We start from the raw sequence: 15,261 nt of genomic DNA, 5'->3' as shown, positions 1-15,261 counted from the left end.
CACTCTGATGTTTGGGGCTCTGCGCTTGTGGATTCTCTAGATGGTTTTAGATACTATGTTATGTTCATTGACGATTACTCTAGATCCACTTGGGTTTATTTTATGAAAAACAAATCAGAGGTACTATCGCTTTTTCAAACTTTTTATAAGATGGTTGAAGTTCAATATAATCGTAAAATAAAATGCTTTAAATCTGACAATGGTACCGAGTTCAAAAATTCTAGTTTCAAATTTTTCTTAGACGAGTATGGTATACATCATCAAACATCCTGTGTTGACACACCTCAACAAAATGGCGTGTCTGAAAGAAAAACTAGACATTTATTAGAAGTAGCTAGGAGCTTGTTATTCCAAATGAATATGCCCAAAAATCATTGGAAATATGTTGTTTCTACTGCATGCTATGTAATTAATAAAACTCCTAGTAACCACCTTAATTATACTAGTCCAATTGGAAAGCTTACATGGCAAGAACCGAAGCTTGATCACTTGCATGTGTTTGGTTGTGTGGTTCATGTGTGGCTACATCATGCAAAAAGAGACAAATTAAGTTATTGCTCAATCAAATGCGTCTTTGTTGATTACAACTCCAAAAACAAGGGGTATGCATGTTTTGATCATATTTTTAAGAAAACTTATATTTCGCGTGATGTTCAATTCAATGAAAAACTTTCATACTTTGGAGAAAATGATAGTGATAGAGGTCAGGGGGAGTATAAATCCCCTAACTTGCATGATTTTGATGATTTATTTTTTTCCATTATTAATGAACAGGTCACTAAAGAGACTCATCTAGAAATTGAAAGTCCTACCGAAAATCGAGAACCTACTACCTCTATTGAAAATGATGAACCAACTAACGAGCATTTTAGAAGATCTGAGAGAATTCGAAGAGTGCCCTCTCATCTGGCAGATTATGAGACTAGCTCCTTCAGTCGCTATCCCATCAGTAATTTTGTCTCTTACAATCAGATCTCAGCCAAACATAGTAACTTCATTAAGAGTCTTGATAAAATTTGTGAGTCTCAAACTTGTCAAGAGGCTAAGGACTCAAATTGGAGAAAGGCTATGAATGAAGAATTGGAGGCCCTAAAGCGCAACAAGACGTGGCAGGTTGTTACAAAACCAAAAAATTCAAGTGTAGTTGGATGTAAATGGCACTATAGAGTCAAATACAAGAGTGACGGCTCACTAGAAAGATACAAAGCTCGTCTAGTAGCCAAGAGGTTTACTCAAACAAAGGGTCTTGATTATGACAAAACCTTTGCATCCGTGGTTAAAATGAATACCTTGAGAATTCTATTATCGGTGGCTTGTAACTTGAACTGGGGGCTGGACCAATTAGACGTGAAGAATACCTTTTTGCAAGGTGAACTTAGTGAAGAAATCTACGTTTTACTACCTCCAGGGCATCCAGATGAAGGTAAGAACTATGTATGCAAACTCAACAAAGTTATTTATGGTCTGAAGTAATCCCCTAAAGCGTGATACTCAAAATTAAGTAAGGCACTAGACAACTTTGGATATCGCAAATGTCATATTGACAACACGCTTTTCATAAAGAAACATGAAGAACACACCACTGTTGTGTTGATTTATGTAGATAATATAGTCATAACAAGTAATAATGTTGAAAGCATACTCAATCTCAAACACTACTTAAGAACCACATTTGATATAAAAGATCTTGGAAAACTCATATATTTTCTTGGAATTGAGATAGCCCAATCACACAAAGGCATCTTTCTCTGTCAAAGAAAATATGCACTAGACATATTAAACGAGACTCGAAAAATGGAAGCACGACCAGCCGACACTCCGTTCAAAGCAAACCTCAAATTGGGACCATGTGAGGATAAACCAGAGGTCAACAGGGAAGTATTTCAACATCTAGTTGGTAAGCTTATTTATTTATCTGTCATTAGACCTGACATTTCTTTCGTTGTGAATGTGATTAGCTGGTATATGCAAAGCTCAAGAGAATCACACATGAAGGCTACTGATAGCATTCTTCGATACATCAAAGGCTCTCCAAGACAAGGACTTTGGTACAAAAGGAATAAGAACTTAGACATAGTAAGATTTACAGATGCAAACTGTATTGGAGATATCAACGACAGGAAATCAACTACAAAATATTGTGTCTTTGTTGGTGAAAATTTAGTAGCTTGGAAATGTAAGAAACAAAAAATAGTGACTAGATCCAGTGCAGAAGCAGAATATCGCGCTATGGCAGCAGGAACTAGCGAACTCATTTAGACCAAGAACGTGATTGAAGAACTGAATCTCGAAGTTTCAAAGCTCATGCACATGTTCTGCGACAATCAAGCTGCCATATATATTTCCACAAATCCAGTCTTTCATGAACGGACGAAGCACATTGAAATCGACTGTCACTATGTCAGAGAAAAAATTGAATCTGAAAAAATCAAAACGCTTTATATCAATGGAGTTGAGCAAGTTGTTGATGCATTAACTAAAAGAGTCACAAAAGCAAAACTTCAACTCGCAATTGACAAGTGGGGATGTCATAACTTCTACTCCCCACTTGAGGGGGGTGATAAAATTAAAAGAGACGTTGAGAGGTTGATTACCTATTCATTGATTGAATGAATAAGGATGGTGCCTCAATTAGTTTTGAACATTGAGCTTCTCTTCACTTTTAGGCAACTGCGGTATACGGTATACGCTTTGGCCTTTGCAGTATAAAGAAGAGAACATATTGTAATTAAACAACAGCAAGGAAGATCGCCTCTCTGTTCGTGGATGTAGGCCACCATTAGCCGAACCACGTAAGACTGCCTTCTCTCTTTCTCACCTCTGTTCATACTCTATTTTTTTGCACATTTTATCATGCAACATTCGTCCTTCGTCTTTCCTCCCATCTTCCTATACCTCTTAGTGTTAGTAACGTTATAATACAACACAAGGTCATCAAAATTTTAAGCAGATCGATCGGTAAGGCGCCTTAGAAACAAACAAAAAAGTTTGTACGTAAGTATATGCAACATTGAAACTTGCCTTCCAAATATCTGCAAAAATTTTTTAGGATGTGAGGAGAATGACAGCATAAATAAAATAGTGGAAACTATGTCATCATTATTCTGGATATGATATTAAGGATTTGGGAAAATTGTGTTATTTTTTGGGTATTGAAATTGCATATTCAAGTAGAATTTTTTTTTTTAATCGCAAACAAGCTATCGTTATGTGGTATATATGACATAAATTTGAAAAGGTCACGTTTTCTTTTGGGTATAAATTGGTTATCTAAGCAAAGAGATATTTCTTTCCATCGCGTCTCCAGAAACTATATTTTAGATTTGCTACATAAAAAACTGCAGGAACAAGGGGGAGCATGACCTACAAACACACATATTCAAGAGTGGTGATTATGGCTAGAACAAAAATTCCTCATCTTAATTCCTTTTGCAGCAGGCTGCTGGTGTCAATCTAGCAGAATGAGATCCATAATGGCGAAAGGTGCAGCAAGTAGTGTCCCTCTTGTGTTTGCGTCAGTTTCCCTTTGGCTATCTTGCTTTGCAGAGGAGACGGTACCTGAAAATATACAATACGGCGCGAGTCTGGGCTGCAATTTAAGTTATGGATAGCAGTAGTAGGGAAGCTGCCCAACGCATACAGAATCCCCAGACCACTGGGTCAGCAGCTGGTGGTAGCCGCCACAAGGAGCTCACACCACTGCCTTCCGAAGCTGAGGGTGGAAGAATGGGCAGCGGCCAGCTGCGAGGCGGTGAGGAGAGAGGGGGAAGATTGGTCTACTGAGCTTTTTGGAACAAGGCAGGCAGCGGCCATCATTCCACGCGTACATGAGACGAGAAGCGTAGGCTAATTCTTATTGGCGACCTTTTATCGATAAGAAAGCTACTCCTTGTTTTATGCTGCCTGTGCTGCTGTTCCTTCTTCTCCACACACTGATATATCTCAACTTCATCAAACTTAATGATGGATGATGTCATCATCTGTAATCCACACCCACAGAAGCCGGCCGGGCTGGCCTGTTTAGTTAAGGCGAAGATCCACAGCATCGTCACTTGTTTATCCTTAATTATTTACTTGTGCCTTTTGTTTTTTTGGTTCTTTTAAAGAGAAGTGTGTTTGCTTAATATAATAGGAAATTAATCTTATTAAGGAGGGTCCTAGTTCCGTACCTTGAAAGTCTTGAGCGGCCAACAAGTTTAACCGATCACCAGCAACCCGAACAACCCCTTACCAGACGCCCACCTCCTTAATTTGAATCCTTTGATTTGCGGCCCTCTCCATCAAACCTCACCATTTTCAAACTACTCAACAAACTGCATGCTTCATATCCTTAGTAAAAAAAAGTAAAAATCGAAATCGATGGGTTCACAAACCAACAATAAGAAGAATCGGATAAAGAATCGAACGCCATTTTGGAAAATATTGGCATGATAGCAGATGGAAGCTAGTGTAAGTAGAGAAATCGAGAGAGAGAGGGAAGTTAGTGTGGGATGACCAACTTTCGGGAGACGGAAGCTCAAGAGCGCGGAATCAGAAAGAAATTGATGAGGGAATTGTTTTTAGTTAACGAAAGGCACGGGACTAGAGTTTTTGTTCCAACGGGCAGATTCAATTATTCTATGTTGAACGATGTGTTGTGTGATTGGTCCAGTCCAGGCTGTAAGATGCTACTACTACTGTACTAGGGCTCCTCACCCCGACCCCACTCTGACCTCATCTCCAATGCTACAATAGAAAAGAAGAAGAAAAGAAAAGCTACCTCTGTCCTCAACCTACTGGAGGTAAAGATAAAGAGTAAGTAACACACGGGCCCTGCCATCCGTTTCCCATAATCCTTCCTTACAATCAATTAAGGTCGGGAATGGGCTGGACTGGATGTCTTGGGGTTTAACTTTTTTTTGGCTTTAGATTCAGTTTCTCTTTGGCATTTCATATCTTCTCCTATTCCACGCTCGAGCCTTTGACAACCTTAAGAATGCGTTATTGATAGCTTCCAGCTCAGCTGACGCAGGCATCTTCTTAGCTGTGGAGGTTTTTGAAATCCTATCTTGACAAGCTGCAACAATTCCACCGTAGATTTGTAATCTTGAAACTTACAAATGTCAAGTTAGATTCTTCTCCCTCGATTTGAGAGTCTTGAGACTTGGGGATTTTAAGTATAGTAGTACACTAGTGACGTTAATTCTGCCGGTCTCAAATGCACAGTTTATGAAAACCATGAGTTGAAGGTGAATTTTTGTTGGAGTGCTCAACCACCACCTCATGAGCTGTAAATGTAAATGCAAATGCAAATGGTAAGAAGCAAAATGGGGCCTGATGGGATCCAACCAATCTGATTGGTTCTTTCGTTTCCGTTCTAGGGCACATCACATGGCGAGAGCAACATCTTTCTGATGAAAACCACGTCATCTCTGACAGGAGGCGGAAGAGGTTATTTATTGTTCGGCAGTGGCTGCAAGTCCCACCGTGAGCTCCACTCCATCCATCAAATCGTGATGGTGAGGCACTGACCACCGCCGGTGACCGAACCCACTGCAAGGCAGGCGGAGAGAAACCAACGGACCCTCCCCCTCCCTACAAAACAAAACGGAAAACTCTCCCCTTATTCGAATAAGGGTAGCGAGGCCCTGCCTGCCTGTCTGTGCCCCTCCCTCCCTCTTCTGCTTCCTCCATCTTCCTTCTTCTAATAAAAGTTATTTTTGTGAGAGACCTCTCCAGTTCGGGCCCCGCCGCAGACACAGCGGTCTTCCATGGTATGGTAAAGTGCGTTAACTTCCTCGCTAGCGATAAGCGAACCAACCAATATCCTCATATCGAATTCGAAAGAAAAAAGGGAAAACCGCGAGGGGATGGTAGTAAAATATTTAGAAACAAGGCAATAATAACAAAATCATCGCCTCGTGGAGGCCTTCCCTTTCCCGGTGGGTCTTCATCGTCTGGCGACAACCCCAAAAGCCAATTAGAACACATAAGCCAACAAGAGCACCCCCAAAAGCAAGAGATCGGTCTCCTCCCTCTGCTTCTCCGCTCTTTCACATGCATGTGCCTTCCGGTGCACCAAAACCGTCGTTTCCGGCGTCATGATCTGAAACCAACCCCCGACAGATTCTCTCTCTCTCTCTCTCTCTCTCCCTCAAGTGCAGCCGCACCTCAACGCCCTTTAGTAGGCTCCTACTCGTATCGCTGATTCCTCCTCGTTCTACACTTGTAGCACACCTCTTTTGGATGGATTCTGTGCAGATCGACAAGGGCAAGAACAGAGCCCGCTCTGAGAGAGCGCAGGGGGAAGCAGATGAGGAGAAGGAGGAGGAAGACGAGAAACTGAGGAAGAGAAAGAAGGCGTTCCTCTACTCCGGGATCATCGCCTTCTTCGTCTTCTTCGGCGTGCTGCTGGTGCTTGGCCTCACTGTCTTCAGAGCGAGGCACGCCGTCACTGCCGTCAACTCGATTAACCTCAGGAGCCTGGACGCGAAGTTCAACCTGCAGAGGCTGTCGGTGGACCTGAACGTGACGCTGGAGCTGGGCCTCTCCGTCAAGAACCCAAACAAGGTCAGCTTCAAGTACCACAACAGCTCCTCCCTCCTCTACTACAGGGGCCGCCTGGTCGGCGAGGCCGACATCCCCGCGGGCGAGATATTCCCCGGCCAGACCATCGACACCCACTCCGTTCTCACCATCCTGGCGGACCGCCTCCTCTCCGATTCCAACGCCTACACAGACGCGATCGCCGGCAGCCTGCCCATGACGGCCTTCACCAAGATCTCCGGCACCGTCACCATCCTCAGGATGTTCAAGATCCACCTCGTCTCCTACACCGACTGCGAGCTGTCCATCGATATGCGCAATCGGACGGTCGAGAAATCGGACTGTAAATACAAGACCAAGTACTAAAGTATCGCTTCATTTTTCTTTTTTGTTTTCCCTGCTTTCTCTGTTTTGACCGCTAGACTTGAGCTTTCTACCTCAGAGGGGTAAGAGCAGATCATGGTTATGGTGATGAACGATCGATTCGAGGTGTTTTTGTCTTTTGTCATGTGATGCGTGAATAGGAGGTACATTACATGGATCTCCTCACCGTATGTTGCGGCCCGTGATTTTTTTTTCTTCCCCTTTTCTAATGATGGAGATGGCGAGGTAGGCTCCGTAGTTAGGTTTTCAGGAAATGAATGACCATTATATATAAACAATGCAGGGAGAAATATAACCGAGTTCACGAGCTCTCATCTCTCTCACAGCTCAGTAAGACCGTTGGGAATCTAATCGCCGCTGCCCGTCCGGAGAAAACGTGTAGGCTGCAGGTTTGATTCATATATAAAGATAATCGATGAAGGAGAAGGGGTTGGCGTTCAGTCGGTTAACCAAATTGAACTGAGGAATTAACAGTAGTCAGTCAGATGTGCGGCGACAGCGAGGCTCTTTCGGTAGATGGTGTGTGTGCTTGTAAAATGCTCTCTTCTCTTCTGTTCTGTTGCCATTAATCACGAAGCTAGCTGGAACGAAAGAAGAGCGACTCACCCGTAAAGTGCTCAACTACCCACCCAGCAGAGCAGCCTAACTGGAGTAACGCCTAACGGATTGGATGGTCCACGACCCCCTGCTCTTTTTCTGGGTCAAAATGCAAGTGCGAAACTAAACAGCAGCTACGATCCGGACACCTAGTATATATAGACTTTCTTCGCAAGAGGAACCATCGGATGCTTTTGCTTTTAGGGTTTCAGTGACTTTTTGAAGGAGAGAGGTGAGGTGCCGCCCAGACCAGACCCCTTCAATCACTCAACCCTACATCACTTAAAACAATCAATTTTCTGTCTAAAAGGTACAAGGGAGGAAGAAGAAAAAAAGTCACAACCCACATCGTTGGTAGCTCTGGCTTCGCAAACACAAATTAGCGAGAAAATACCGTGTTAACTTAGGTTTACTACGAAAAGAACGTGTACAGATGCTTGTACGAGAATATTAAACATAACAACAGTGGTTCAGTTTAATGGTTAAATGCAAAAGTGTGTGCACTCAGCATGTGATGTGATGTGAGGGTGTTCATTTGTTCAAAAGTCTTGCGAATAAAAGGTTGAAGTCTTGATATCGCACATGTCGATCCCCTGAAGTTTACATGGAAATTCCAATAGGGACGTCCTCCTAGTATACAGGTAAAATCCAATTTGAAAATCCTTTGTCTTCTAAAGTTTCCCCAGGCTTCGTTTGCCAAGCTCTTACTTTGCTTTTCTTAAAAAGTGAAGTAGATCATTCTATCTTTGTCACAACAAGGCACGACCAACCACAACAACCTGGTTTATGTCGATGGCCTGATGCTCGCATCTGATAATGATTGTCAATCTCAAAAAGTATCGTCACAAAAATTAATCTTGGAATAAAAATATAAGAAAATCTTTAGGAATTGAAGCTGCTCTCTCTCTCTCTCTCTCTCTCTCTCCCCTCAAGAGATTTTCGATGTCAACAAAAAATATACTTTAAATGTTTTGAATAATCGTATATGGAGTAAAAATGAATTTGTAGTTGAGATCTATCACAAATCTCAGCACTTTTTTGTTAAAATTGTTGCGATTGTTTCCTATGACTCTCACATGATCCTTCGTCATCCTTTCATCATTTGCTTCTTCTTCCTATTGCATCTGTACAAGAGGCTCTATTTACATTGCAGCCTGTAATATGTTTATCATTTGAATAAGAAATCAATGGGAGAAAGCTCCCTGTGGATGTAAGCATCAATTTAGCCAACTTAACAATGTAAATAAGCGTCCTAGGCATTGTTGTCTTATTTTTGTGCTTCTTAACAGAATGGTTATTCTTCGTAAGTGGATGCATATTTGTCGATGTTTCAAATATTAAATTTTCTTTATGTAACACAACAGTAGTTGTTGATCGAAACAATTACTATGGCTAAGGCATGGCGTGGCTTAAGAGGTTGACATGGCGGATTTGAGCAGCGTGTACTCCACCACCGTGAACGCGAAGCGCGGCTGGAGGATGGCATGCGGAAGAAGCGGCCCGCCCCCATGTAGATCAACCATATAAGTAAGTGTAAAAAGAAAAACAGAAAGCCGATCCTATGTTGTCACACCTAATAATAAACTTAAAAATTATATAATAGGTATAAGATTTTAGAAGGATCTAGAAATAAAGTCTCTAACTTTTTTAGTTTAACAAATTTAATGTAAATATCAAAATATAACTTTTTTGTTAAATTGAACAGCGTGCAGCTTTCTGTCGAAAAGATAATCTACATTCAATTCTGATGGCCAAAAAAATCTAGAAATTAATACAGAGCAAAAGCAGTGGATGGATTTAAAAAACGTGAAAAAGGAATGAAAGTACGAAAATGAGATGTAGATAAGAGGGAGGGAAAATTTTCATGGAGAAAAAAGGTGGACGCCGGTGTCATGCATGTATACATACGACCAAAAGTAAGTGAGGAAGAAAAGGAGAGCGTAAGGAGGAGGTAGCGGCCGCACGATGAACAGGCGGTGCTGCACCATCGTGGGCGTCGTCTTTGGCATAATATTGCTTCTCCTGATCACAGCAATTTTCTTCGTAGCCATCTTCTTCAGACCCAAGAGTCCAGGCATCAGCGTGCAGTCCACCTCAGTCGAGGGCGCCGCTCCCCACATCACCTTTCGTCCCTTGCGCGTCGACTTCAACATCACCTTCCACATCGAGGTTCTTGTTGACAACCCCAACCGCGCCAGCTTCACTATCCACGATGGCTACACCACCCTCTTTTTCAACAGCCTTCAAGTTGGGGAGGTCGTCATTCGGCCAGCCCAAATTCCAGCCGCCGCCTCCGACACCATCGTTGTCGACATCACCGTGCAGACGGACAAGCTCACAACCAACAGCACTTTCATAGACGAGGTCAAGAAAGGTGAGATTCACCTCGAGAGCCGGACCAGAATCGGCGGCAAGCTCTCCTTTCTGGGGTTCATCCACCGCAAACTCGCCGTCAACGTTCAGTGCCAGACAAGTATCAGTATCTACCGTTTGAAAGTTCTGGAGCGGTCTTGCACTCGCAAAACAGATCTGTAACCAGTTCAAGGCTTTTTGTAGAAAAATCTTTTTCAAAAGGAAACCGATCAAGCGGCAGTCGACACTTGAGAGTTGGATTTCTTCCATGATTGCGGGAAAGTTTACGTCATTGCATTTTCCCCTTCAATTTTTAGTTTTTCTGTTGGTGAGATTGTGAAGTGATCATGGTTACATGCAACGGGGACTTGGCTGATAGCTTTTTCATCCTTTTCTTGTTATTAATTATTTGTTGGACTGTGTAAGCATTTTACTTAGTATGTCAATGGATCACATTCATATCAGTATAATAAGTTGGATTTCGGATTGTGAATTGAGTATTTCCGATACAGTATGGACTTTTAGTCTTTCACATTTAAATTCAAATTTGATTTAAATACATAAGCATCAAACAAATTGGATATGTTAAATATACATCTTATTGGAATCCGAAGAGGAGGGAGAGAGACGTAGAGAGTTTGCTTGATCATCCTATTCGGTCTAAATTAACTTGGTCTTCCAGTCTTCATCTTTTTACTTCAATGAGAGGACCCCTAACGTCCAATTTGGATTATCGATTGATGCCCACAAAGGTGCATTTATACAAAAATCCAATTAAGTCCAACCTGCATTCGGTTTGGAAGGCATAAGGCAAGCGGTGCTGATTTGCGCTAGTGTGACCATGACTAGTAGCTTCTATTACTTTAAAATAAGAAGCTATAAAAAAAAAAATGATCAGGAAGCCTGAGTCTGCGAATTAAACTCTCCGGATTGTTGGTTACTTAAGAATAGCTTCGTGGTAAGTATGAACATCAAAAAGCAGTAGCTATCGTTTCCATGGGCATTCAAGGGCTGGAAGAGGGACGGAGAGTTCGAAAACAATACGATTGACCTTTCTATCAGAGAAAGTCGGCCATTGATCTTCTAAGCTCGTTGTATGTTCAGCCCTGAATAAAATGGATGCGTTGGGTATCGAGCTCAAATTTACAAAGATGGCCCTTGTTTCATATCTCATACATTTACATACATAAAAAAAAAAAATTGAAAATTTATATTTTTGCCCTTGTTAAAATTTTGACACTGTAGTTCCAACTTATAACAAAAATTTCTGACTCTGTCCTTGATACACAACCCATGGGTATTTGAGTCGAATGCACATAGAAGGAAGCTTTTTTTGTTTTTTTTTAAATATTCCTTTACACTCTTCCATTTGGGAGTTTCTTTTCCTTTAAAAGAGTATTTTAGTTAATATTACTCTGAACACAGAACTACATTTCCATTCTTATGGGTTAACACTTGAAGGAGCGTACCATTTGTGTTCCATGCATGAGTATGTCTCAAATATTGAGACAAATTCATGAAAATTACATTCTGTTGTCTGTCTTGTAAATTTGCCTCAATCAATGAGACACATATTTAAGGAATAGTGTTTCCTTTGCTAAACATCCCCAAGAGTGTGTTCATAGCATATGGGCAAAGGGGTCGCCCATCTTCCAGTTACAATGTAAAGCGCATACATAAGCTGTTACGTATTTGTGTTTTTTGTAAAACGAAAAGTTGATCGTTTTGTTGACACGCCTAATATTAATCAACATAAAAATCCAATGTAGATATCAAAATCAAGGCTCTTAACTTTTTTATCCTAATAAATTAATGGAGATATGAGAAATTCATTTTTATATTGGATTTACGTTGATAGTTTTGTTAAAAAAATCATATACGTTCAATTCTTCATGTTCAGAAATCAACTTGGAAATGAATACCAAAGTTCATTTTCGATATTTAAAATAAATTTGATAAGCTATAAAAGTTAGACTTCGATGTCTATATCATCATACATCCTATATGTATGATCATCGAACGTTGATTATTAGGTCGGCCAACATAAAAATAACAATATTATACAATTAGATTTTACAAACAAGAAAACAACTAGTATACAATAGTTTATATTTTCTTTTTTTTTTTTTAATATCATTCTGGTATCATATTTATTTTTATAGTAGTCCTTTGACTTAAACGGAGAGCTGTTTTTTCGTTAATGTTTTGACAATTTCATCATTCGTCTAACTTAAAATCAGTGATCTTTCAAAAGCGGATCATTTGTTTAAGGGGAAAAGGTGGAAGAACTTAAACAACATGAAAAATGAAAGTAGCAATGTAAGATATAGATTGCTCGTGAGAGCCGAACAAGAATTCCGGGCCACTTCTTCCTTACCTTGTCATCAACATGCAGTGCCTGACAACCATCTCTTGTGCCCTTGATCTGGAAATCCTACACCAATCTTGCACTCAAAGTTTAAGACGGACCTGCAAACAAATTCCAACTGTTCATAAAAGAAAACGAAGCTTTGTCTGTTCATTGTCGAGAATTCAATTCCTTTCATGATTGGAAGGAAGTTGTGTTTCACTGCATTTATCGTTACTTATTAGCTTTTTCGGTTGTTTAAATTGTCTAGTCATCAGTGTTTCACGGGTTACATGCAATGGGCACTTCGTAGGAGTTTTAGAGCTCTTTCTTCCTTTCACTCCACTTGTTATTGTCATCAGCATGTTATGTTTAGCTAGATAATTGATTTCATGGTAGCAAGACACCTCAATTCAGGGCAAACACTGAACATGAATTGATGGATCCTTATGCACACGCTTTACCCGTATTTGATACAATTTCTTATTTCTATCCTTAGTTTCATTGGAATTGATTGTGTATACGTTTCCCTCCCAAGCATTTACATTCTGACCTGCAATAACATATGTGGTCAAGGATTGAACTAAAGCGGCAAAGAGCTTCGGTGGATACAGGCCATCGGATCTCAAATAAAAACAGGGAAGAGGTCAAGTTAGTGTTGGTGTATGGAAGTTGATTCATACTGGACACTCATTTACAATACCACGGGTGGGTCATTTTGTACAAATGCGGGTTTGCCCTAATCCTTATGTTTTGAGGATGGCCGCCGCTGAGTGTGTCTGTTGTGTGTGTTCATAGAAGAAGAGAGAGAATACAAGAGATCTGTGCGACCGTGGACGTAGGAGATTATTGTTCCGAATCACGTAAATCGTTGTCTTCTTCCTTGTTGCTTCTAACCCCTTCTTGAGAGTGCGAGAGGAATGTTTATTGTGTTGTTCCTAACAGTTAGCAGATGGACCGACTCAAATCAACTTCAACAGTAAGTTGCCAAAATTCTAAAAAGAAAGATGCAATATTAATAAAAATAAGACGCTCGTTCCAATTGAATATGGGGCTAACTTGAATGGAATCACCCAAGTTTCTTTCTTGTGTTCATTGGATGGGTTGTTGCAAGAGAAGCAATTTTGTTACGCACAAAGCAGCTGCAGCGTGCAGCGGTTTGGAGACAAAACCCGGACTCCGCAGCCCACAGACATGGTGCCTTCGGCCTTGCCGATGGATAAGGTGCCCAGTTGCCCTCATGCTGCGTCTTTCCAACCTCCACTTAATAACCGCAAGATTGCCACCCCACTTCCTGTTTGGGAACTCAAAGGGAGTGGCAGAATCGTGGTTCCTCTCATATCTAGAGGCAATGATGGGGCTCTCAGATTTCTTTCGAGTTTGATTTGCTGGTGGGGCTTCCGCCTTAGACAGGGCCAGCAGCATCGCCATCCCTCTCAACTCTCATCCATCCCCTCTCTGACTCCCCCAATAAATGAGAAGCAGAGTCCCTCTCCCTAAGAAAGAAGACAGACAGAGGCCCTTCCACCAACTCTCATGGCGACCACTCTCCATCTATCAGGCTCCTGTGCCCGCATTGCCCTCCCCCTCTCTCGCAGCCACGCTGAATCTGTTGCACCCGCCTGCCCAGCTCCACCACCTCCCCTGCCTCATACTGCTCCTTTCTTCAACAGGCTGCCTCCGCCTCGCCCTCTCCTATCCCTCAGAAAGCTGCAGAACGCCTCCCCTCCGCTGCTGCTGTCGAAAACCAGAGCCGTCGCTAGAGAATCAAGCCCTAAGGAGACGACGGTAACCAACCCCTCTCCCTCTCTCTCTCTCTCGAAAATCTTTTTTTTTTTTTTCCACAAAATTATATAAACTTGAGAGGGCGTTTCGTTTTGCAACGCATGCATAAACATTGGGTTCGATAGAATGCAGCCGGCCCGTCCCTGGTTGTTACTAAACGTCCTCTCCGTAATTAGAGCCGTGCCAAACGCATTGGCAGACTTGGACACTACTGGAAAGTATTAACCTGGTAGCAAACACATACCAAGTCCAACTGTTGGGCATTGATCGTGAGGTTGCTTGATTCTAAGCACATGCTTTCCTGTCTCGGTTATAGGAGAAATGTGGAACTGCTGAAGGAAAGTATTACTTTCTGGTTGCCAACGCCAAGTTCTTGTTGGACGAGGAAGAGCATTTCAAGGAGGTCCTGTTCGAGAGACTCAGGCACTTGAACGAGCGAAAGAAGGAGCACGACTTCTGGTTGGTGGTGGAGCCAAAGTTCTTGGACAAGTTCCCCTCTCTCACCAATCGCCTTTTGAGGCCCGCCGTTGCTCTGGTCTCCACTGATCCTGGCTGGATCTCGTAACTCCCTAATCCCTTCTCTTTCTTTCTTTCTCGTCTTGAATTTGAGATTATAATTGATGAGGGTGATTCATGTTATCAAATGCTTCTTTCTGGCAGTTTCGTTAGGCTGAAATTGGATCGAGTTCTATCTTCGGAGTATGAAGCAGACAGTCTCCAAGAAGCATTGGCTTGCAATCCGACAGAACTTCGCTTCCCACCCCTGAAAAAGTGGGAAGCACCTTATCCCAAATATGAATTTGGATGGTGGGAACGCTTTTTCCTACCAAGCAAGACCGACTCTCAAAACTAGATGATACAACTCTTCTCCTTTAACGTATTCAGTGGGCAAAATTTTCCTCTCCCATCTCCCATCTTATTATGTTTTTCCCCTTTTGGTTTTTCGAATTCTACTAGTTTGTCAATCCCTTTTCCATCGATTTCTCAAACTTTATATCAACTGTAGACAAGTACCTGTAATTGGAAGGGCAAAGGTTGCGGCCGTTTGGTGTTCTGCATAGCATATTTTTTGTTCTTATTGGTGCACGGTGGCATGTATTTTGAAATCGGAGTGTGGGAAATGTATGACGGCTCGTTTACGCAGTAGAGATACTTCCAAGGTTTAGTATTTCAGTACGTTACGATGGTTCACTGGAAAAATATGTAATGGTTGAGGAGATGACTCTGTCCACCTCTCCTCGTTCGTGGTGCTAAGTAACTCCACTGCTAAC

At 41.8% G+C, this 15,261-nt stretch overlaps 2 protein-coding genes and 1 long non-coding RNA gene across 3 annotated transcripts; 2 read left to right on the top strand and 1 right to left on the bottom strand.

Moving 5' to 3' along the window:
- Positions 1-3,220: 3,220 nt before the first annotated feature.
- LOC126410478 (uncharacterized) lies at positions 3,221-4,532 on the bottom strand. Its single transcript, XR_007574535.1, has 2 exons — positions 4,170-4,532; positions 3,221-3,980 (listed from the first exon to the last, which is right to left on the bottom strand). It is a non-coding gene; the product is annotated as an uncharacterized LOC126410478 (long non-coding RNA).
- Positions 4,533-5,395: 863 nt separating this feature from the next.
- On the top strand, positions 5,396-7,033 carry LOC116261926 (uncharacterized). Its single transcript, XM_031640875.2, has one exon. It carries the CDS (start codon positions 6,226-6,228, stop codon positions 6,889-6,891), a length of 666 nt encoding a protein of 221 aa, XP_031496735.1. The 5' UTR covers positions 5,396-6,225; the 3' UTR covers positions 6,892-7,033.
- A 6,586-nt stretch (positions 7,034-13,619) lies between these two features.
- Positions 13,620-15,053, top strand: LOC116262769 (uncharacterized). Its single transcript, XM_031642262.2, has 3 exons — positions 13,620-13,993; positions 14,307-14,551; positions 14,651-15,053. Exons 1-3 carry the CDS (start codon positions 13,742-13,744, stop codon positions 14,841-14,843), a joined length of 690 nt encoding a protein of 229 aa, XP_031498122.1. The 5' UTR covers positions 13,620-13,741; the 3' UTR covers positions 14,844-15,053.
- Positions 15,054-15,261: the final 208 nt, after the last annotated feature.

This window comes from Nymphaea colorata, chromosome 10 (genome assembly GCF_008831285.2).
Source record: "Nymphaea colorata isolate Beijing-Zhang1983 chromosome 10, ASM883128v2, whole genome shotgun sequence".
Classification (NCBI taxonomy): Eukaryota; Viridiplantae; Streptophyta; class Magnoliopsida; order Nymphaeales; family Nymphaeaceae; genus Nymphaea; species Nymphaea colorata.
The sequence above is the reverse complement of the archived record's forward strand: the minus strand, read 5'-3'. Positions and strand labels throughout refer to the sequence as shown.

Coding starts and splice junctions, on each gene's coding strand:
- LOC116261926 (XM_031640875.2), top strand. CDS start 6,226: ATGGATTCTGTGCAGATCGACAAGGGCAAGAACAGAGCCCGCTCTGAG.
- LOC116262769 (XM_031642262.2), top strand. CDS start 13,742: ATGGCGACCACTCTCCATCTATCAGGCTCCTGTGCCCGCATTGCCCTC. Junction 13,994..14,306: donor CAAGCCCTAAGGAGACGACG/GTAACCAACCCC, acceptor TCTCGGTTATAG/GAGAAATGTGGAACTGCTGA. Junction 14,552..14,650: donor ACTGATCCTGGCTGGATCTC/GTAACTCCCTAA, acceptor TCTTTCTGGCAG/TTTCGTTAGGCTGAAATTGG.